Raw genomic sequence first — 22,555 nt, 5'->3', positions numbered from 1 at the left:
GTCAATAATCATATTAATAACTGTGATTATTGATAACGTGTAAGACTACACATAAAATAATATTGTAAATAATTCAGCGCCAGTATCTGGTTGACACTCCAACATAATAAGTGGTGGTATTAAACAATTTTCTTTTATTTTGCCTTAGGACTCTCTCTCTCTGCCTCACTACACTTGTATCTTGAGTGCGATTCATTTGCCAAAGAGCAAAAACACAAAATAAACAATATTAAAGATCCATTTGACTGATAGCACTATTTCATTTTATTATGTATCACAATAATATAACTATTGTAAATTCTGTGAAGTTGTTATTGTGTCTGATATTTACTTCATATCTATAGAGATACAAAGATGACATGTTCACATACAATGTATAAAAAAGCTTACGGCGTGTAAATAGCATGTTCAATAGTTATGCATCATAGTGTTATGCAGATACAGGTACATAAACTTTAGCAAAAATTATTGCAGTACCCTAATCACAGAGTAAAACAGTGCATTAGAGCAAAGATTCTGGAGGTATGAGTAATAACAACCGGCAAACATGCCAAATGGGAGCAATTCCAAAGGGGAAAGGGTACAGAGAGGAAGTTGAGGGTATGTTTAAAGGGACAGAGAGGGTCTGTCTGTGGAAAGCAGACCTGGAGCTGCTCTACGTTCAGTCAGTTAGTCTGTGGTGCACATTTCGAGGTCCACAGGCAGGCCAGAGCTGTCAGCAGTAAGGCACTGAGGCACATGGGTGCTAATTGAGCCCAGACCTTTAGCTTGGACCCTTGGTTCCCTCCCACCTGCTCTCTTCCCTCATGGTGCACCATGCAGGGAGGGAAGCCCGGCGCAGAGCCCGGGTCACACTTCCGCACCTCTGCCAGATCCGGGGCAGGAGAAGGGGAGGAAAGGAGCGTGATATCTGATCTGGTGCCTGACTGTGTGTGTACAGGCTATGCTGCACAGCTAACAAAGTAATACCAACATTAAAGCCTTTGGTTCAGTGTCAGCCATCTGAATGAACTGAACTTAAGATGATATTAACAGGCCTTGCTGCAACAGTAGCGCCCATCTCTAGATCAGCAGAGCAGAGAACAGACTTAACAAACTTGTGCAAGAAACACGGGCAGCCAAAATGAAGTAGGGATGAAGAAAAGAATGACAGTTTAAAGGAGTCTATTTAAGAGGTGTGAAGAATTACCTAGATATAAGGCATCGAGAGACTATATAGTGCAAAGGTCAGATTAGTTTAGAACACTTTTCAGTGCACTCAGTAGGCAGCTCACTCACTGAGCATCTTGATGAAAAACAAGGATGGGAGTAAACCAGACACATACACGCACGAAAAAAAAGACCAAATCAGTTTTTATCTAATTTTAAAATGTACTATTTGTAGGTATGTGTTTAGGTCAAATGATCATTTGTTTTATTTTGTGAACTACAGTACTAACAATATTTCTACAAAATTTGAAATAAAAACATGGTTTCTCTTTGCATACATTTGCAGACAATGAAAACTGGAGAAACAGGTCAAAAGAACACAAAAGATGCTCTGTATTTTTCAGACCTCAAATCCTGCAAAGTAAACAAGCTCATGTTCACTTTTAAACAATACAACAGTAATATTTGTACATGTACTTAAAAAAAATTTTAAAATATCTTTTCATGTGATAACCTCAAGTTTTATCACAGTTTTCATGCGTCTTGTCATGATGTCAGTCTTTCACATTGCTGTTGGATGACTTTGTCACTCCTGAGATTTAATGTTGTTGAAATACAAAAGACACTGGACTGGAATGGCCACAATACATCTAAATGCATATTAAATGAAAATTTGCAATGGTCTTAACATTTTTTCTGCGACTGTATATTGAAGGAAAATAACAAAGATTCTCACCTCCGCCAGTCCTACGTTCTTCTTCTTTGTGGCATACTGTAGACAGTGACTGAGGGTTCGTGTGAGCAGCAGGTTTGTAGATTTACGGATCATGTCATCAATTTCTGTCGAGCTAAACAAGAAAGTGTATGCTGTTAGATCAGAAATGTCTTCTTTTTGAACAGAAAAGCATTCCATTTCTTGTACTTCAAGATGCTTTAGACACTTTGTGATAACATACTCATTGCTAAAACAATACTTCACCCAAAATAAACCCAAAATAAAATTTTGTCATTATTCATTCACACTTATGTCAGTCAAAACCTTCAAAAAAAAAGAAAATATTTTGCCAAATGAATTTGTGTGCATACAATGGAAGTCAGTGGGGGCTAAAGTTGTTTGGTTATCTACGTTTTTCAAAATATCTTCTTTTGTGTTCTGGAGAAAAAAAGTCATACAGGTTTAAAATGACATGATTTTTGAGTGAACTTTAAATTTCCATCCTGGTTGACTACAAATAACACATATAGCTACAAGCAGCAATTAAGGGGTCAAGCCCTACAAGGGCACAAAGGGAAATACATGTGGACATTTCTGATTATTAGTTTCTGCACAGCAGATATGTAAAAGCATAAAGAGCACAATATAACTGCTTATAACTTTTTCACCAAACTTGTGTGAGGGGAACAAGATGTGCCAGTGATGATGCATACCAAGTTTCGTGTCAATACACAAAAGTGTCGCGAAGACACAGCCAAATGACCCTTTGGTGTGCTCGTCTTGATTTTGTTGAGGCTGTATATGAGAACCATTTGATCAATCAAAAAGCTTTTATTAACTTTGTTTATGGGTGTCTCTAGAAGCTATACAGTATACAAAATTCTGTGCAAACCAGACAGCTTTTGTAGAAGGAGTTCGAAAAAGTATGTTTTTATATAATTCAATATGACAGACAGGAAGTATGGTGGAATATGACAACTTTACATTTACATTTATGCATTTGGCAGACGCTTTTATCCAAAGCGACTTACAGTGCATTTAGTCTATACATGTCTTTTTTTAATCAGTGTGTGTTCCCTGGGATCGAACTCACAACCAAATTTTGTTAGATCTCTTGACCACTAGGGGGAACTGGCCTATAACTTTACAGGTCCTCTCAGAACATGACCTTGATGAACCCTACCAAGATTCGTAGGGATTCGCCATTGCGTTTCTAAAATACTGCATTTTACGACAAAATTCCAAATGGGCAACGCCCACAATGGCAGACCGGGGAAATATTTTGGGCATGTCAGATTATCACATTTTGAAAACCAAGTTTAAAAACAGGGAAAGGCAGTTAGCACACCAGAAAATTGCTTATAACTTTTGACCATTAGGTGGCACTGTCACCAAATTTCTCTGGGCCGAACAAGATTTGCCAATGATGATATGTACAAACTTTCGTGCCAATACACAAAGTTTTGCAGTGTCAATGTTGAAGTCAATCAGAATCAGTAACGTTTGTTTAATTATAAGGCCACTAGGTGGCGCAGCCCACCACCTTTTATGTGTGTTGTCAGACTGTGTCCATAAATCAACGTGTAAAGTTTGGTGAATATATCTCATTTCGTTTAGAAGTTATAAGCATATACACTCAGAAAAGCAAAAAAAATAACACGAGCCAAACTTTCTTTGCATTTTTCGGCCACTTACCATGGAAATTTTGACATTTGGCATGTGACGTATCATAAACCACAAAATGTTCTGTTTTTCCTATGCTAGTTTCGTCTCGATCGGAGTAACGGTTGTAAAGTTATTTACGATTGTTTTTTTTTTGCGCTAAATCACACTACAGGCCAAACAATAAGGTGAAACCTGGCATGTTTAGTATTGTTGGACTCTGCAAGGATTCAGAAATCCAAGTCAGAAACTCCCAAGAAAATCTGTCAACCGCAGACAAAGTCAAAGGCCTGTAAATATATTTCCTGACCACTAGGTCCGAAACTTTACGGGCTCTCTCAGGGCATGGTGCTGATGACCCATACAGAATTTCCTAACGATACGCTAATGCGTTCCTAAAATACAGCATTTTACTAAATTTTTCAATATCGCCGACGCCCAAAATGGCCGACATGGGAAGACTGGACATCGTTCGACTCTGCATGAGACCAATTTTTTGATTTTTGGACAAACTGTTTGGAAGTTATAAGCAAAAATAGCCATTTTTCGTAACTTCGGACAACTAGGTGGCGCCGAAACACAGCATGTTACACCGTTTATATAACATCCATCACTGAAATGCCGTGAACAAACAGTTACACCTAAACTTCACTATCGCAAGAGTAACAAGCTCAGCTGCAGCTGCAGGCCCACAGCGCAGCCAATCTTGATGGTAAGCGGGTCTCGGTTGGCGCGTTGGCGGGCTCTTTCTTTCGCCTTGCCGTGCTTCTCAGGGAGAATTGCCCAATAAAAGGCATAGGATCCCTGTTACGAAACAGGTGCAGCTGAACGTCTTTCAGACCCAACATATGGAAAGCAGAATCAGAAACAATGCTTTTGTGGGCCAGACTTACATAAGCACCGTCTGAAGCACGAAGTGTCCTATGTGCTCTAATCTCAGGCTTATTACCCCACCTCCTCTGAGTGAGAAGCATTTCAAAGTGGAACCAAAAACAGAGCAAGATGCCGACGTATACACACATGAACACTTACAGTATATCCACACAGACAGGGACTAAAGGACTTCACTCCGCTCCTCAGAGCCCAATAATCACATTCTCTGGGTTTCAGCGATGCATGATCGAAAACCAGAGACCAACCACACACAAATACACAGTTTAACTTAACATGAGGGAAAAGGGGGATATCATGTGTCTTTGCTCTTCTCTTATGTCTTATTGACGAACGATGGGGGTGGGCAAAGAAAGGAGGCTAATTTTGTCGACCAGTGGTCCCGTGCTCATTAGTGTGACTGCAGCTGCATCGTCCTCTACGTCCACCCCACCGAATTGTTCACAAATGATTAAAAAGAGAGTTAAAAGAAAAAGGGACAATAAGTCTCAAATGTGTCAGTCAATGCGAGCCAAGGCCCAGGGTGCAATAGCAGTTCTCCCTCAATCCGGGCAACAAACACATTCCTCGCAAATTACTAAATCGTCTCTCATTGTGTTGAGAAAGGCTGAGAAGGAATTTAAAAACGTTCCTCTTCTCAGCGGGGGGGAAAATCTGTGCGCTCCCTCTGCTAACTTGGCAAAAGGGAAACTGAACTGATCAAGAGATGGAGGACAAAATAAAAAGACAGGCACAAATTAATTCTAATAAATTCAAACAGGTCCATGTGCATACAGTAAGTAGAAGCATACAGACGAATATAATGATAAATACACTCGCACCCACAGTCCGACCCCAAGGTCGCTGTGCAGTATTCAGTGTTACATTGTTGAGAAATCATACAATGACTTGAGGTTTTGGTTTTCAGCTTACCCTTGTCTGTCGAACTATGTTCTATAACACAAGTCTGATCTCGTGAAGAAACATTATGGAAATGTTTTCAAGACAATGCTATATAGTGTTAAACCTCAGTGTGAATCAAGTGTGAAAAAGGACCGTCTTTGAAATGAGGACAGAGGGAATCTATCGAGTACCAAGGCAAGGCAACAATTGGTCTTTTGTGATGAGCTATCTGGAAACTGACTGCATGTTTGGATGAATTCAAAGCCTCTGGCTATTCCTCATCATAAAGGGGGAAGGGCTACAAAAAAGACAGAGAAATTGGGGTCTGATTAAAAACAGACGTTATACTGGCATTTTCTCTCACACTTATTCACTGAAAAATGGGGAGGGCAGCTTTACAAAAACATAGAGAGGGACAAGACTTGATTCAAAACCCCGAACACAAAACAGGAGACGCAAATAAGAAATCAAACATCACCTTGGAGCAAAGCTGATAACATCTGTTATTTAACCATCACAAACAAAATTGTAATGTTAACTCAAATGTATCTTCAGGTTAGCTGCCTGATTTGGTCAATTTGGAACATGAGGTCTTGTAAGGAAGGGCTAAAGTTTACTGGACGTTCAGTGAAGGAGTCCGAGACATTCCTCATGTCTGGTCTCCGAGCACCTGCACATGGACCCCTTCCCTCTCTCTCAAACCACATCTCATCTCAATATTAGTGGAAGGAGACCACAAAGACTAATTGCCTCCGGTGTACTAGCCTGAGTAGTATGCAGACCTGTTCCTTTGCTGCTTTAGTGTGTCAATCATAGATTTCCGTTTCCAACAGCAACAGGTATTTTGCCCACCCCCCTTCATACATACCCTACACACAATAACCAGCATTCTGACCCTGCTGTCATCCGAGAACTCTGGTTTGAACGCCATCTGGCCACCTCTTTTCCCCATACTCAATAACACTCGTGCTAATAAGGATCCATTTTTACAAATGTCAAATACGCAAAAATCCAGCCAGCCGAGCCCTTATTTGACAGTGTTCTTAAATTAGCCGTGGAAAAGGAGGGTTTTGGCTGGATCTGGAACCCTTGGACCCCACACACTGAGGCTCGGACTGCTCAGAGTACAGCCAAGAGGGGTCAAATGTTTATTTTTGAATTTTACTTGACACGAGCGTTGGGATCGACCACGTTCCGTAAACCACAAAGGACGTGGTGGATATAAAAGGAGGCAGTGAGTAGCCAAAGTATTGGCTTGAAGTCCCATAAGAAGTGAGACAACTTCTGTATAAACGCAAACTTTAATGCAAATTTAGTATACAACACACAGTTATACATGGCACTGACTATTAAACTACAAATCTGAAATCTAAAATGGCTCATCATTCCCAAGGCCTATTTTTACACATTATACCACATACATGTACTATGTGAGGGATAATGTACAACTTGCTATTCATTGTCACAATATTATAGCATTTATTAGTGCAAGAATTTACAATGTGAGAAGACAGAGGATTGATATAAAAGACATAACACATCTACATCAAGTACGAAATTGAATTGGAATATCTAACTTAAGATTCACCATACTGTTAGGTCTGATGTCAATATTTGGTGGTTTAAAGTATTTTTTCAAACAGTTTTCCATAGTCAGGTAAGTGAATTGTCAGTCACATCCATAACGGAATTGTCACATCCATAACATTCTTCATAAATTGGCACAAAAAAAGTTTAAATATAAAAACTATTTCATGTTCCATGAAGAGTCATCCCTTCTCCATTTGTTGTGTATCATTGCTTCTGGTTTGCACATTTTAATTTGCAGAATCCTAAAAAATGTTACATCCATAACACATTATTTTATCCCTCCTTTAAAATTGAAAACTTGTGCATAGACTGGTATTTTTCTGATGTCTGAATCAGGGGTTTAGTAAAATAAAAACAGATGGTTCGATATATCCCTAATAAATACATTCTTTGAGAATTTATATTTCAAGTTTTGAATAAAAATGTCACATGCATAACACTCAAATTGCCCATTTAAAGTAAATATTGCAGTGATTTTGGAATGTATTTCCTAACACAATGCGCAGGTAGTCCAGAACAGGGCAATCATTCCCTTGAATTTAAGCCAAAGATCTGAGAACTATGTTCAAGTACATTCTATTATCATGGGCATCATCTGCAGGCGACAGTGTTAAGAGTGTCTGGTCGGCTAGACGGTGTCTCAAACATAAGAAATCACTAATGATGATGATAATGGAGAAGTAATTTGGTAGGATTTAGGTTTATATGTGTTTTCCGTCCCAAAGCATGCTCCCAAATTTCCTCAGTGAACCCATAAGGCGTGACACGCCCAAAAACCACATAAACACGCACACGAGGATTAGGATGCCCGGAGGAAAGATCCGCTTCTAAAATAACCAGACCTGACGGGGCGCTCAAAGAAAGAGCCAGAGACAGGCAACATCAAACGATTGCATGTGGAAGGAGACGTCTTGGTAAACAGCTTAATCAGAAGGCTGTGCCTTTCCCCCAGACGGAAATGCCAGCGATAGCAGCACAAGACAGTGACCTTTAGGCCCGACCCCGTGACCTACTGTTCCGTTTAGGAGATTAGGAGACGGGTAAGATATCAGATCGCAACACTACGTGTCTGGGCTGGGTGGTAGAGTAATGGTTAGGGATGAGGGCGTTAAAACGAAGGTTGAAAGTTCAATCTCAAGCAGAAATGACCCAGGTTTTGAATTTATCATGATCTTTATTACACAGATTGTTTATATCGAATAACATGTTGCGAGTTTAATAAGAATTGATAAACTCTAACATCTGGTCTCCAAAGTATGTGATCAATGATGTGACCAAAGACAGTTCGAGTCTGTCTACACTTTTCAAAAACACCAACTTAATATAACAGGTTGCTTAACAGGTCCTTAGATGCCGACATAATATCGCTTGTTTATTGGGAAAGACAAAATTGCAGTTTTCACAACTGTTTGATTTCTACCCATACGAAACGGACTTCTCTTCTGAGAAATATCATAAAGGGAGATCATACCGAGACACCATTTCAAAGAGCCGTTTATGCTGTCCAACAGTCTGCAGATTAAGAGTAGGCCACACTAAACAGTTCAGAGCATCTGGCAACCTCATCAGTAATTCTTAGAACTCATAAATTGACCAGAGATCAGTCAACACAGAGAAAAATTCCTTGAAAAAACAACCACTAGCACAGAGCATGCAATTAATTAGGAAAACACACAGAAACTGTTTGGTGCCGATGGAACTTGCGGCTTCTCTGGGGGATTGACTTAGACAATGGGGTGGGTTTAGTGATTTCATAACAGAAAAATGAAAGGTAAAAAAACAACAAATAGGCAGACTGGCATTCAGGCGGCATTATTTGCTAATGAGGACATTTGGACACAAGGATTATGTATGCAGGTGTAAAACAGCTTAAAGGATGGTTCCTAGTACTAAATGCACACACTTACCTAAGGTGCAAGTCCTCTGAGTATTTCAAGCAGGCATAGATGAATTCTTTGAGCTGTGAATATACTTTAGGCACAAATTCAGAAAATGGCAGCTTCTTCGGCAAAGGCATCTGTGTAAAAGAAGAATTATCCTGGTAAATGCACAAAGCTTTACAAGGGTGCTGTGTTTTTTTCACCAACAACTGTTTCGCACACCATGAAGGAATGGTGCAGGTAAAAACAAGTATGGCTCTATCAACAGCAGCAAAATTCCATTAGCACCTACACTGAAACAGTATGCAGCCAGTTGTCCAGAAGGTTACAGACAAAAATAAAAAATATTGCATTTCAACATTTGTGTTGTAAAGCTGAGTTTACAGTATAATTATTTTGATAACATAATATTTGAAATATCTTAAATATATTTATAAATAAATATGTTTATTAATATTATTAAATTAAATTAATCTATATATATTAAATCATATTTAAGGTGGACTATTAGTTGTGTGACCAACATAATGTTAACCTTTAAATGCATTATTATGATAACTATGATAACTTCTGTAGTGGCTGATGTGCAGCTATGCCATCAAATCCCATGCAAATAAAATAAATGGCTTTTTGAATAGCTTTCCACTATAGTGAGTAAGGGATAATGTACAGGCAGCCGGTTGTTATCGCAGAAATAAACCCCGACAGTGTGATCAGGACCCGACGCGAAGAGGAGGGTCTTGTATCACACTGAAGGGGCTTATTTCGCGATAACAGCAGACTGCTTGTACATGTTCCTGCTTATTACACATGAGAAAAAACTGGACATGAAATGTGAATTTGAAATATTTTATTATCTTATTTTTACCGAATGCAGACCTTCCGCGAGGAAAAGAGGTTTACTTTTGGTTTTAAGGTAAGAAACGACGTTCAAATGTCACAAACAGGCAATTTGGTTCAATCATTTGTAAATATAATGTCATATGTTATTAAAAGACATATTTATATTTAATTTGTAAAAAAACCTGTCATTTGCTGCATCCGGGTTACCGTGTGTTATTAGTTTTGAGAGGTTGTAATCTGGGAATAACGAACCTGCAAATGTCACGACTGGCCAATCAGAATCAAGCATTCCAAAGAGCCGTGTAATAAGAGTTAATATATTTAACGTTTTATGATTTTACGATTTTATTTAAGCAAACCGGTTGCCCTAAAAATAGTAATGTGTATTGAAAACTTGAGTGAATTTAACTTTGAATTAAAATTTCCAGCTCTTCCAAGTTAAATCCACTTTAATCCATATTAAAACACAAGATTTCTTGCATTTTCTTTGGTAACAGACAGTTTGCCACCAGCAAAGCCGAAATTCCTTTAAAATAAAGAACAAAGAGCATACAAACTGCATGATAAAACAGCTGTAAGTACTAAGATAGCTAACCTCCTTTGATTACTGTAACAGTATTGGGCTGCAATTCTTGTTGACGTCAATGAAAGAAATTAAACGCATGGTTTCGTTCAAGCACCTCCGTGGATGCGCATGTTAGTAATCAACTTCTTGAACATTTGTGCCTATGTGAGGGACTGTAGGATGTGCAACTGATGCAACCCATGAGAAAGTCTTTGAGATAAAAGCTTTCTTATGGGTCTGATGCTCACGTTGTCAAGTTCGGGATCCTGGAAGGGGAATTGGCCTGTGATTCGCTGGTACTCCTCTGGGGTCGCCACAGGTATGGGGCTATAGTTGTCTTGATCCAAGATTTGCCTAATCAACAGAATAAGTGGGTGTCATGTCAGTTTTGTTCAATGAGAAAGACAGTGACTGAACTGAACTGACTTCACAGATGAATCGCTCATAAACCCAAGGGCAATAGCGGCGGTATATTTAAAACGACTAAATGATCTAAAAAACATTCCCTGGAACCATGAGCAGTGTGTCTGTGCAGCAAATACACACACAGAACGCATCTTTGTGAATGCCCGTGTTCTCAAAGCAATGAATTATTGAGGCAATTATAGACTCCAAATCCTCTTCCCTCCATTGAATGAGTCAAGTGTCTCTGACATGGAACGAAAGAGACTTCAAACAAGGTTGTGACAACCTTTCCATCTCATTTGAGATCAAGATTCAAGACGAAGAAGTCTTGAATCTTGATCTCAAACTATCCTCCTGAGAGGAGCTTTAAAGTATTTTTATTAATGAATTGACATTTCTGCTGTATCAACATTGTATTAAATGCATTTTAAAGGGATCCCAGGACAAAAGAGAAGAAAATGTTTATCTTTCAAGCAATATGATTTAGTCATACGGGGGGAATTTGATCAGTGATTTTATATAGTTTGGCCTGATAACATTTCCCTGTCCTTCAACTGTTGTAAATCCTTCAATCCACAGCTTCAACATCTCAGGATACCACAGACATCAGATTCAGGCAACTTCCTGAAATGCTATATAAACCACCACATAGCTTACTTTTTTGAAATTTTTCGTAGCCAAGTATCGAATTATACAGCACAACAAATCATGTACAGAAATCTGATTTAAGTTGAACATTTCTTATATTTGGAAATAATTCCAGCAGTATGGATTTAGTAAACTGACAACCAAATCATCATTATCGTTTCTCTGGTGACAAACAGATACAGAGATGAAGAAAACAGAGAGGGAGCACCTAAAAGACTGATTCCACTTCTTTAGCAGGATCTCCCCATACTGATCTCTCATCTCCAGCAACATGTCAAACAACTGGTTTACTGGGAAACCATAACCCTGCAGAAAGAGAAAAGGAGAAGTGAAACATCTTTTTTAAATTTACAATTAATTTTTTGGTCAATAAGTAAAAGTGGTTTTGTTCGGGCCAAAAACAACAGCAGTCCTGATGGTCAGGCAATACACCAACTCACCTGCAGCGTGTCTGCAAAAAGCACTATGAGGTTCTTCAAATCCAGAATCAGGTCTGGGTCAGTACAATAGGACTAGAGACAGAGAGAGATGGATTACAGCAGGACCACAGGTGTGATGTATGAGATGCGTGACAAATACATAACCTAAAAAATAGCATTTTTAACATTGGTTTTACCATTTCCGAAAAGTATATTTGATATATCTGACAGTTGTTATTGGTGTCTTGCAATTGCTAGTGAAATGAGCATGTTGAGCGAATAGTGAACAGACATACTGAATGGGTGCGCAAGGCTGCAATGGTCTTGGACAGGGCCAGCTCCCACAATTCCTCCACGTAAGCCCTGTTAACCAGACCCTGTGTGGTGTGCAAAATATGGTCCTCCACTACAAAGAAACTACAAGAAAAAACGATTAATATGAGAGATTAGTATGAAAATATGCCAAACAGGCACAATGAGCTTTGCCAGTTCTGAGTCCATAAGAGGAGCCTAGCAAACAATCCCTGACATCCCACTGCGGGAGTACCCTGAGCCATCCTTGTGCCACTCAGGATGTTTATAAAAGCCTCTATTCCAGACACCAGCCTTCCCCACATTCCCATCCAGACACTCGGAATAACACCCATCTGCCACTACACATCCCCAAAATCATAAATTTTAAAGCCCAGACGGTTTTTCGGCAGCAGTGGGATGGAGATTTAGGAAAGGGCCGGAGGAAGGGTGGTGTTTGGGTAATGGGAGAGTCTGACCTGAGCCAGGAATGGATTCGGCTGTTTTAATTCTCCCCTTTATTAAAACATATGTTACAAGCATGTACAGTATAATTGATTTTCGGTTAATTTTGCCATTTCAAACAAAATGCACACTGCACTTACCCGACAATTTGATTGAAGTAGCGCCTGTACCCCTCTAATGTTTCATGCTGGAGACCACCCAAGGAAAGGAGAGTTTATGAACATTAGTCAAATGAGCAGTCTGCCATTATACTCTTATTATATGTTTTCATGGAACCATCAACAATTTCCAACAGATTTACACCTAAAATATTTCCCTAAAAAGTCTACATTAGATTTGCTTTGGAATTAAATATTTCTAAGAAAGAATGTTACCTATTCAAATTAAGTCACAGAGCTGGTGAAATAACATTTAATAAACAATTTCATTAAATAAATGACCTCAACACTTACTATAAACATAATGCATATAGTAACTTTGTATAAGGTGTAAAAAAACGTTACAATTTGCACACAGCAATTACAAAACATATGGTGGTAAGAAATTAGCAAAATAACGTGACAGTACAGTAACATTTTATTTTATGTATTGAGGGAGGCTGGTGCATTGAGAATGACTAGATGGTATAGACCATTTTGCAGGAAGTAAATAACCCTGGTCTCAGAAGCACTTCAAAAATGTTAACAAAATACAATCAGCAGAACATTAAAACTGAATCAAACGTTACACTTTAGAACTTGATTATATGTGTAAAAAAAGCTACATCTAAAACAAAAAGTCAACAGAGACAGTGCAATCTGAGATCATACCATGTTCGAGTGGGGCTGCAGTACTAGTCGGGCCTGTTTCCGTCTCTGCTTCCTGTAGTAGTTTTCAAACGTGTCCCTGGCACCCTGGGTACAGCAGATGAATGAAACGGAGACTGTTACTATGGCAACAAACCCTAATAAGTGTCCTTTAAAGGGATAGTTCACCCAAAAATGAAAATTCTTTCTTGAATTACGCATTGTATAAATTTCTTGGTTTGGTTGAACACCGAGAAAGATATTTGGTAGAATGCTTGTAACCAAAACAGTTCTTGGACCCCACTGACTACCATAGTAGGAAATATTACAATGGTAGTCAAAAGTGCCCCAGAACTGTTTGCTGCCCTACATTCTTCAAAATATCTTCTTTTGTGTACAACAGAACAAAATGATCAAGTAATTTTTCCTACTATGCTAGTCAATGGGGTCCATGAACTGTTTGGTTACAAGCACTCGTCCAAATATCTTTCTCGGTGTTCAACCAAACAAAGAAATTTATACAGATTTAACTCGGAGGTGATTAAATGATGACAGAATTTTTATTTTGGGGTGAACTGTCCCTTTAAGACATAGAATAAGTCGTGCAGAACCAGAGTAGTGATTGAGAGGAGCTCTTCTCTCTCCAGTTGATGTCAGAAACAGTAGAGTCAAGTTTCAAATAAGCACATATCAGTTGAGTTCTTTTCTAATCTCATAACGAAACTCATACCACAATGCACCAAAGGACTGTGGTTTAAAAACAAAAGCGCTCATTCACCACTTAAAGACTTGATCCTTTTCCCCAAGTGCAGGGCCTGCCCGCTGCCTATCTTACACGAACTGTTATCAAAGTCTGTAAGGTCATGACACCAAGTCACCAACAGAGCAGAGCGCAGAAACGATAACATGCTCTAACAGAGACACAGGAATAAAGACAGAAAACAGAGGCAGTATGGTTGGAGCTTATCACTACTTTCATTGCCTCTCAATTTAATCAAGTGACTGTGTTTCTTTTACAAAGACAGTACACAGGCTTGATCACACTATCACTTCACATCTAACAGAAAGTGGTACTCACTCGCCTCAGAGACTCAATGCACAAGTTTATTTTTTTACTCACTCATTCTTTTAGTATTAGAGATGCATCGATATATTGGCCAATAAGTGATAAATACAAACCGAACAACCGATGATCAGGGCCGATATATCCTGACAATCAAAAGAGGACAGGAAAATGCAATGAATTTGTGCCCTGTATTTAGAAAATGTTAAGAAACATCACCAGTTTGATGTTCAATATTAATAGTCATTATATGAATTAATAACATTCAGAAAGTTAAGAAATTATCATTTAAAGTGATACTTCACCCAAAAATGAAAATTCTGTCATCATTTACTCACCTTCGAGTTGTTCCAAATCTGTATACATTTATTTTTTTCTGATGAACACAGAGAAAGACATTTGGAAGAATGCTTATAACCAGACAGATTTTGCCCCCCATTGACTCCCACTTCATTTTAAGGTGAAGTATCGCCGCTAAGTATCACGGAATTATTATCGGCATCTACAGATACAGATCGGCTATCGGTATTGGTGGAGATGATTCTTAAATATATGTTTAAATGGCACTTCTCTTGGCTTGTCTGTTAACTCAAAGCTACGGTATTTATCTTTTGCAGAACAAAAAAAAAATGTTTCATGGTCAGAAAGAATTCTAGGATTGCCCACTCAATGGAATGCCATCTGCAAGTTTGGTCTTTTGGATATTTGGATCACAGTATAGTGTTGCTATGTCATGGAATATCTTTCCCAATACAGCACTTACAGATTTTGGAGCAGAGGTGTGTACTGCTTTTTGACTTTGTGTTATTTAGCTGATGGTTCGACCATCAAAGCATACCTATTACGCCACAACACTGAGTCCCTAGAGGGGTTTGAACCTGCAAACCTTCAGATACCAGCCCAGGCCTTTGACCACTGGGTTACGCAACCCCTAGACCACCCAGATGTAATGATGTGTGAGGAGGAATACAGTTTGAAAATGTCAAATAACTGAGAAATAACCTTTAATAACAGTAGGGATTGAAAAGATATTCAGGTTTGACCCACAACAGAAGACAGAAAGGAAAAATTCTGTGGAAATCTAAATGAAGATAGTAAAATAGAACTGTTGGAAGAACTTCTGTTGAGTGCAAAAAAGCTGCAATAAGTAGTTATGTGAGAAAACACTTGACATTGCTGTTTTTATGGCATAATGAATGACTTGTGCAACTTTACTTTTAAGATCAGTCTCTAAAACTGTGTTGAGAAGTCCAAGTTATTTTATACCAGCAAGAATTAGATTTGATTGGATGTTGGAAGCCTGGCCACTGGACTGTCAGTCCCACCATCGAGCCGAGACATAAATCATGCTTGCAGATTTGGAGGACGATGGGAAGTTTCACATTTTGACAAAAGATTATATGAGGGCACATGAATAAAAAAAGAATAACCCACACAGATAAATAATTTGTAAGCACTAGTAGTATTCCACATTTATTCCATTTTAATTTTATGGTGACTTTAACAATAGATAAGCAATAAGGAGACCTGACCTGAAGTAGGATGCAAATATTACATCTAAATAAGTAAATCAGCTGATGCTGGTAGAGAAGGCATACTTTGTTCTAGGTATAAAGGGAATTTAATGGATCAGTCGCCATCACTCAAAATCCGGTTAAAACGCCCCATCTCTTACAGACGTTCTTAACCCTAACTGCCGTTGACTCTGTGATTCACTTATCATAAAATACAGAGCCAAGATCAACTAAGCAAGACCAAAAAGTTCAGCCTCTATCCTATCTCTTCTGAGACAGAGAGTGATGGATAGACTGGTGCTGGATAGCTGGAGTCTGGGTGTGGTTCTCTGGACCACAGAAGTAGGATGGAGGCCTGTGCCTTTTCCTTATCCATGGTTTGTGGCAGCAGCTGGCCCATCATCATTCTGTTTACACTGATCAGAACTCCAAGCAGGACTGGGTACAACAGACCAGGGCCGGATTATCCAGTGGGCATTATGGGCACCGGCCCAGGGGCCCATGCGCGCTTGGGGCCCATGAAAGGGGGAGAACATTTCACAAAACAATGTTTTCGCTATATTCATTCTGCCGTGTGCCTCTCTGGCCCGCACACACGCAAGTGCGCATAAAACAGTGTTTCTAACGTACGCAAGTCTGTCTCTTGATATAGTAACTTTTACAAACCCTTTAGCAGCTTTTGTTCAGGAGAAGCACAAAGCGAAATATCCAGCGACCCTCCGATAAAGCTTTCATTCAGTGGGAAAATGTCGCCTGTGCTGTCCCGCGAGCGCAAGGACTCACTTTCCCCGTTGAGGGATCGTCTCACTGAGCGGCAGGAAGAAGCAGCACATTCGACAGGTGACTCCTGAATGAAATGAGTACAAAACAGCGTTTCCAACAACCTGTCACTGTTATCGACTGTTTGAATGTATAAACATGAACACATTTCATCTGTAAATATGCATATGGTTACCTAGACAGAGGCTGTGTGAAAGAATATAGCCAAAATCGCCGCTTTTTGAAACTGATAATATGTAAATGAAAACGGCTTTATTGCTGTAAATATAATCTATAGGCTAAGTTAGAATACCCTCACGGTTGTCTTTAAAATCTCAAAAAATAAGATTTTTTTTACATGTATTTGGTGGTGTTTCTTCGCCAATAATGAATTTTGATATAATGTTGATCAGGTCTAACTGCCTTACTTTACCGAATTTTTTGCCTTCGTTATTAGAAAATCCAGAGTGCTTTTAAATACATTGCAAAATGTTTACTTAAACAGACTCGTAACATATAGGCTAAAGAAGTATACCTATAATATTCGTTAATGCCGTTTAACACATTACACGCTTACATAAGAACGTGAGTCGCGCGGTGCTTGTTACACAAATGATCAAATTGACAAATTACTCTTATAGTATAATCATTGACAAAGTCTGCCCATTAATTCTTAGAAAAATGAATATGTTTATAAGAAAATATTTGAGAATTACTTTTAAGAATATTCTTAAGAAGGTCCTATAATTTATCTGAATAAAGTTCTTATATTTTCTCTTAAAAACAGTTTTGTTAATCCGGTGTGTTTGTGTGTGAATTATGGAAGAATCTGATAGAACTGAATTAATAGGTAGAGGTGAGGCAGTGTGTGCTTGCAAATGCCAGTGAGTCACCTCACAATGAGCGATGTACGTGATCCTACACGTAGTACCATGTAGGCTATTTCAAAACTTTATTGTGTGCCCGTGCGTATGGGGGGGTCTACAAGACACTTGTGCCCAGGGGCCCCTGAATTCTTAATCCGGGCCTGCAACACACACGTTGTTCAGAGACTCAGAGAGCACTTTTCCACCATCGCGCCGAATCGTTCTAGTTGCTTATTCATTCCACATCGTGCCGTTCCATGCCAGCCGGTACGTAAATGGTTTAAAGGAGTGTCGGAAACAAAAGATGTATTTTATCTAGAAGCGAATGCTCACCCAGACCTGCCTGAAACGCCTCGTGTAACCACACCCCCACAACTTGACATCAGCTGTGGAGTGATTTGACTAAAACCGCCCAAATCTACACGCAAGTAATGTGGGCGGTCTTGTAAATCTCATTGTACCGCCGCCAGAGCAGCCATGTCGTGGAGACGCTGTGTGTTCCGTTGCCAAAAGAAAACCTCTTTGTTTTCTCTGCCAAAAGATGAGTCAACAAAAAACGAATGGTTACATTTTATTTTCAACACTGTTCCAGAGAAGTACAATGAAAAAGTGCTAGTTTGTCCAGAGCATTTTAACGACGATTGCTTCACTAATCTGGGAGCGATCAAGACCGGCCATGCACGGCAGCTTCTGTTAAAAAGTGGGGCAATTCCATCGGTTAAAACTCCGCGAGGACAGTCTGGCGCTTCAGATTCACAGCCTGTAAGTGTATTTTCATTGTAAAAGACTTTGTTACGGACTAACGCGAGTTGAGTTTGTCGTGTGTTTGTGATCTGCAAATGCAGACACGCGCGCAACGTGAAAAAGACAACATAAGTCCTAATAATCAGTAATAATGTCCCAACTAGAAGCAACACATGTCGTGTTTATAATAGGGTTTATTGTCTTTGTTGAGTCGTGACGAGACAGGGCGTATCACTGGCGATACATTTCCGTCACACAATTGCAGTATTCCACCAATCACTACGTAGTAGTGAACTGGCCAATCATAGCACACCTCGCTTTTCAGAGCGATGAGCTTTGTAAAATATCCTCGCGTTTCAGAGAGGCGGGGCTAAGAGGAGATACAAACATGCACGGTATGTGGAAAATACAGCGTTTTTAACCTTAAATCGTGTATACACATTGTAATACATCTACAGCAAACAATAATATTCGTTTTAGCCGCATAAAATGACCCCTTTAATTTTCCACCGCAGGGCTGATAACGGAAATATTTAGAATGTAACGAACGCGTCACGCGATGCCTTGGTAACACAAGAGACTGAGCTGTAACGGCTCTTCGCGCGTTCATTAGCACGGTTATAGAACCTTGCTGAAAATTCCAAGCCGAGAACAGTTTGTTAACTTGCCGTGTCGAACCAGGCTCACGTGGAAACATAACTGTAACCGTTTCAGCTTAGAACCGTTCGGCGCGATGGTGGAAAAGCGCTCCGAGAGTTTCATCAGGAAAGTGGGTGAGTTTGGGTAAGAGGAACGAGTACAAGAAGAGAATCTTTATCGCCACATAACCGCACCTAGTGTAAATAGATCACGTTCTGTCTGAACTGGAGTAATTACGAGGTGACGTGAGATTTCACTCTGAACTGTTTTACTATGGATTACTCTGGCAACAATCATGCCAACAGACTCCATGTATGGCTAATGGCTGGACTTTCTGCAACAAGTCCAGACTGAAAATCTGGGCAAAAGTCTTGTAGTGTATTTTAGCCTTAAGTTGTTGATGACAAAAAATGACACTGTAAACTTGTTATTCATTGAGTCATGGGCAGTTTAAGTTATGGTGTGCAGTTTCGTAGTGGCTAGCATTAGCATGCTAGCTTTGAAAGCACAAAAAAACGGAAATATATCATTCCCTCAGAGATCTCTCCAAAACGACACCTCCTCATGTCAGTTACTTCATGTCTCATTCAACAGTCAGACAACATTCTATTCTATATTGTAACATCACAATAACAACAAACAAAGATATTTATGGTTATTGTTAGAACTTTATGAATGCATATGGTATACAAAATTATGCACATTTACAGGTAGGTCATACCAATTGCAATTATTGGAAAAACATTTTATGATTCTTAAATGGTGAAAACCCTAAGAAATAAAAAATGTTATTAACCCTTTCACGATCAAATTTTTGTGACGACCTCTTTTTCTCTGTTTTTACTGCTTTTGGGGAATGTAAAACAGGATTAGTTTAAAATGCGCCTTGTTTTTGTTTGAAGATAAACTGTAGCTCTATGCAGAAAGGGTTTAAACTAATATACATACATGCTAAGCAAATTACCAATACATTTTATGTATATAAAATCAATATCAAATAAAAAATGATACAAAATAAAACCAGACAGAAGGAGAAAGAGAACACACTACAAGCCTTAATGCAAGAGCTCTCCATCAGTGTTTGATCTCTTGCTCCGTAGCATCATTAAAACTCAATATTTTAACACTTGATCTACACCCTCCACCACAGCCCATGTATTCATTCAGTCAATTCATGACTCCTGGCTCAGTCATATGCAATGTTTCAGTAACAGAGCAGGAGAAAATATGCCTTTGTTGGTACTGGAAAAGTCTGAAAGGAACTACACGAAAATTATGCCAGATTGGTCTTTCGAGTTTAGCTGTATTCTGGCAATGTGAAAACAATACGGCAACAATAAGAGACCTTGAGGCAGGGAGGTCGCACTTTCAACACCTAAGACCTTGCATCGCTCTTTTCCCATTTGTCTGCTATTCTCTTTCCTTATTCAATCACTCCAGCGGGAACACATTTTCACAAAGTCCATTTAAAAGTTATTACCTCGTGCATCATAAAATATCAATTGTTTGACAGCGGCGTGAAAATTTTCAAATACATTGTTTGCATTTATTTCTTTCAGCGTACTTGATCATTCCTCCTGCATTCTTAAAAAACAGAACAGGCTACACCCTCTCGGTGACACTCTGACCTCTTGCGTGTCCTGTGCTCTGTCCTTATTTTGTCCTCAGCTCGGCTTTCGAACCAAAGTTCAATTTCCCGTCTCTCTGCATCAGTTCCAAGCGTATAGTTCCAGGCACCGCTGCCTCACACACACACACACACACGTACATACAAAGCCAAGGGACATCTTGGCCAGGTCACGACCTCCTGGTTTGAAGGAAACCCAGGTGAACCCCCTCAGCGTCTCGCCTGACTCCAGTACACCCACCCACCCCGACTTCGAGCCATTTAGAGGTGAAGAGCCATTGTACATCTACAAAGGTCATAAACAATTTCCATATTTTATCATTCCCTCCATTCTAAAATCTTTCCGGATCGCTCCAGTCCTCTCCCTCCTTACACTAGCGGTGTGTAACTGTGTTTACATGAAGTTTGTTTAAATTATCTGGAGTGATGTCACAGTAAGGGCAGTCGTCATGTAAACATACAGCAGCCTCAACAACTTCCTTCCTGAGGGGGCGTTCAGGACACCGCATATACAGTAAATGGGAAGTATCTGTGGCATGAACACCCGCGCTAGTGTGCGCTCACCATAAAAAAAACCTGTCCTTCAGGGATGTATAAAGTGTCGTTCTGATTGTTTTGGTATAAGCGGTCTGATTTTCCAGGGTCTGGGGTGACTCGAGGGTCAACGTTAGAGCATCAAGGGAAGGAAAGGCAAAAACATGGACATTCCTCTTGAAAAAGAAACACATCGACTTGCATATCAGAGATGGCGACACTCTTCTCATTTGTTTGCTTTCTTTACTTTGTCTCTCTCTCTCCGTCACGGACCGTGGGACGTCTGCATCACTTGGCTTAAAACAGTGTAAGCGTGTGCACGGCGTGTCCTTTCCGTGACTCCAATATTCCCCAACCCACTCCGTCCTTGCACTTCCTTCTTTCCTCAGCGTCCTGAGACGGCTCCCAGACCCGGTCTCTAGAGCCGCCTCAGACTGGACGAAAAAGTCAAGATGTGAACTTTAAAGACTTCCTTTTTACACCAATCTCTCAGCATGCCATTCTCACCAGCCTCCTCTACAAAGTCTATTGTAGAAATGACAGGCCATCTTCTCGCACATGAAATTTACAGGCCAGAGGGTCATAAAGTGACATTCCACCAACTCAAACAATTCTTCAAGAGCCCATGAGCAGCTGTCATCGAGTACGCACTGAAAACAAACATGTGGCATACCCGCGCTCGTACGTAGACCTACACCCATTCTTGGTTGCATTTTGAAGCATAAAACAAAAGCAAACAGTTTAAAGAGTCTTGACTCCACAGATGAGAGTCTAGCGAGTTAATAGCCAATAAATTAGCATTGATGTGTTTAAGAACTGTTTTTCATTACTTGTGGCTGCTTTTGAATGCAATGTTTGTTTGTGCAGGAAGCATTTCAGGGTACTTCTGGGTGGAGAACTTACGGGTAAAGTTTGGAACAATTTCAGTGGCAATTTTGTGTAGACCAATGGACAGAAAATGAATGAAACTCCCTTAGATTACTGTATACAAACCTGGCACGGATCAACAGGTTTACAATCAGTATAACATTAATACAATGTTTTAACACACACACACTCAAAAGAAACAATCTCTCCCAAAAAGAAACGCGTGTGTATGCATACATGCTTAAAAACATGTTCTCTGCCTTAGATCCAGAAAAGGGCTAACCTGAAATAAAACAGACAGCAAAAGAATTTCCATATGAGTGGAGTACTCACCAATACACTGTAGATGTGTAAACAGCGATACACAGGTGAGAAATCCACCAAATCCTGTGCACCTGAAACCTGCAATACATAAATGAGACAAAACACCTGGCGTCAGTGAGACACATCACCTGTACCTAAACGCTTTAAATAAACTACACAAAGAAATGTTTTATAAGACTTTTTAATTACAATCTATTTAGAATGCCAAGATCCAAGAGAGGAAGAGTAATGTCTTAAACGGATAGTTCGCCAAAAAATAAAATTCTGTCATCCTCGTGTCATTCAAAAGTCATGCATGTGACTTTTTCTTCTATGAAACACAAAAGATATTTGAAAAAATGCCTCAGTGGTTTTGTGTCCATATAATGGAAGTCAATGGCGGCCAATGTTGATTGGTTACCAACATTTTTCAAAATATCTTTTGTGTT

At 39.5% G+C, this 22,555-nt stretch overlaps 1 protein-coding gene across 2 annotated transcripts in view; it reads right to left on the bottom strand.

Moving 5' to 3' along the window:
• exoc6b (exocyst complex component 6B) overlaps nt 1-22,555 on the bottom strand; it is a 96,902-nt gene that overhangs the window by 38,680 nt on the left and 35,667 nt on the right. For both annotated transcript variants that reach the window (XM_057337183.1, XM_057337194.1), the window contains exons 8-16: nt 22,137-22,205; nt 13,215-13,298; nt 12,546-12,592; nt 11,946-12,066; nt 11,671-11,742; nt 11,439-11,536; nt 10,426-10,531; nt 8,797-8,906; nt 1,886-1,997 (exon numbers count right to left, since the gene is read on the bottom strand). In XM_057337183.1, coding sequence (XP_057193166.1) covers nt 1,886-1,997; nt 8,797-8,906; nt 10,426-10,531; nt 11,439-11,536; nt 11,671-11,742; nt 11,946-12,066; nt 12,546-12,592; nt 13,215-13,298; nt 22,137-22,205 — 819 coding nt within the window. The remainder of the gene's footprint in view (nt 1-1,885; nt 1,998-8,796; nt 8,907-10,425; nt 10,532-11,438; nt 11,537-11,670; nt 11,743-11,945; nt 12,067-12,545; nt 12,593-13,214; nt 13,299-22,136; nt 22,206-22,555) is intronic.

Source organism: Triplophysa rosa, linkage group LG1 (genome assembly GCF_024868665.1).
Source record: "Triplophysa rosa linkage group LG1, Trosa_1v2, whole genome shotgun sequence".
Taxonomy (NCBI): domain Eukaryota; kingdom Metazoa; phylum Chordata; class Actinopteri; order Cypriniformes; family Nemacheilidae; genus Triplophysa; species Triplophysa rosa.
This window is presented reverse-complemented; position numbering and strand designations above follow the sequence as displayed.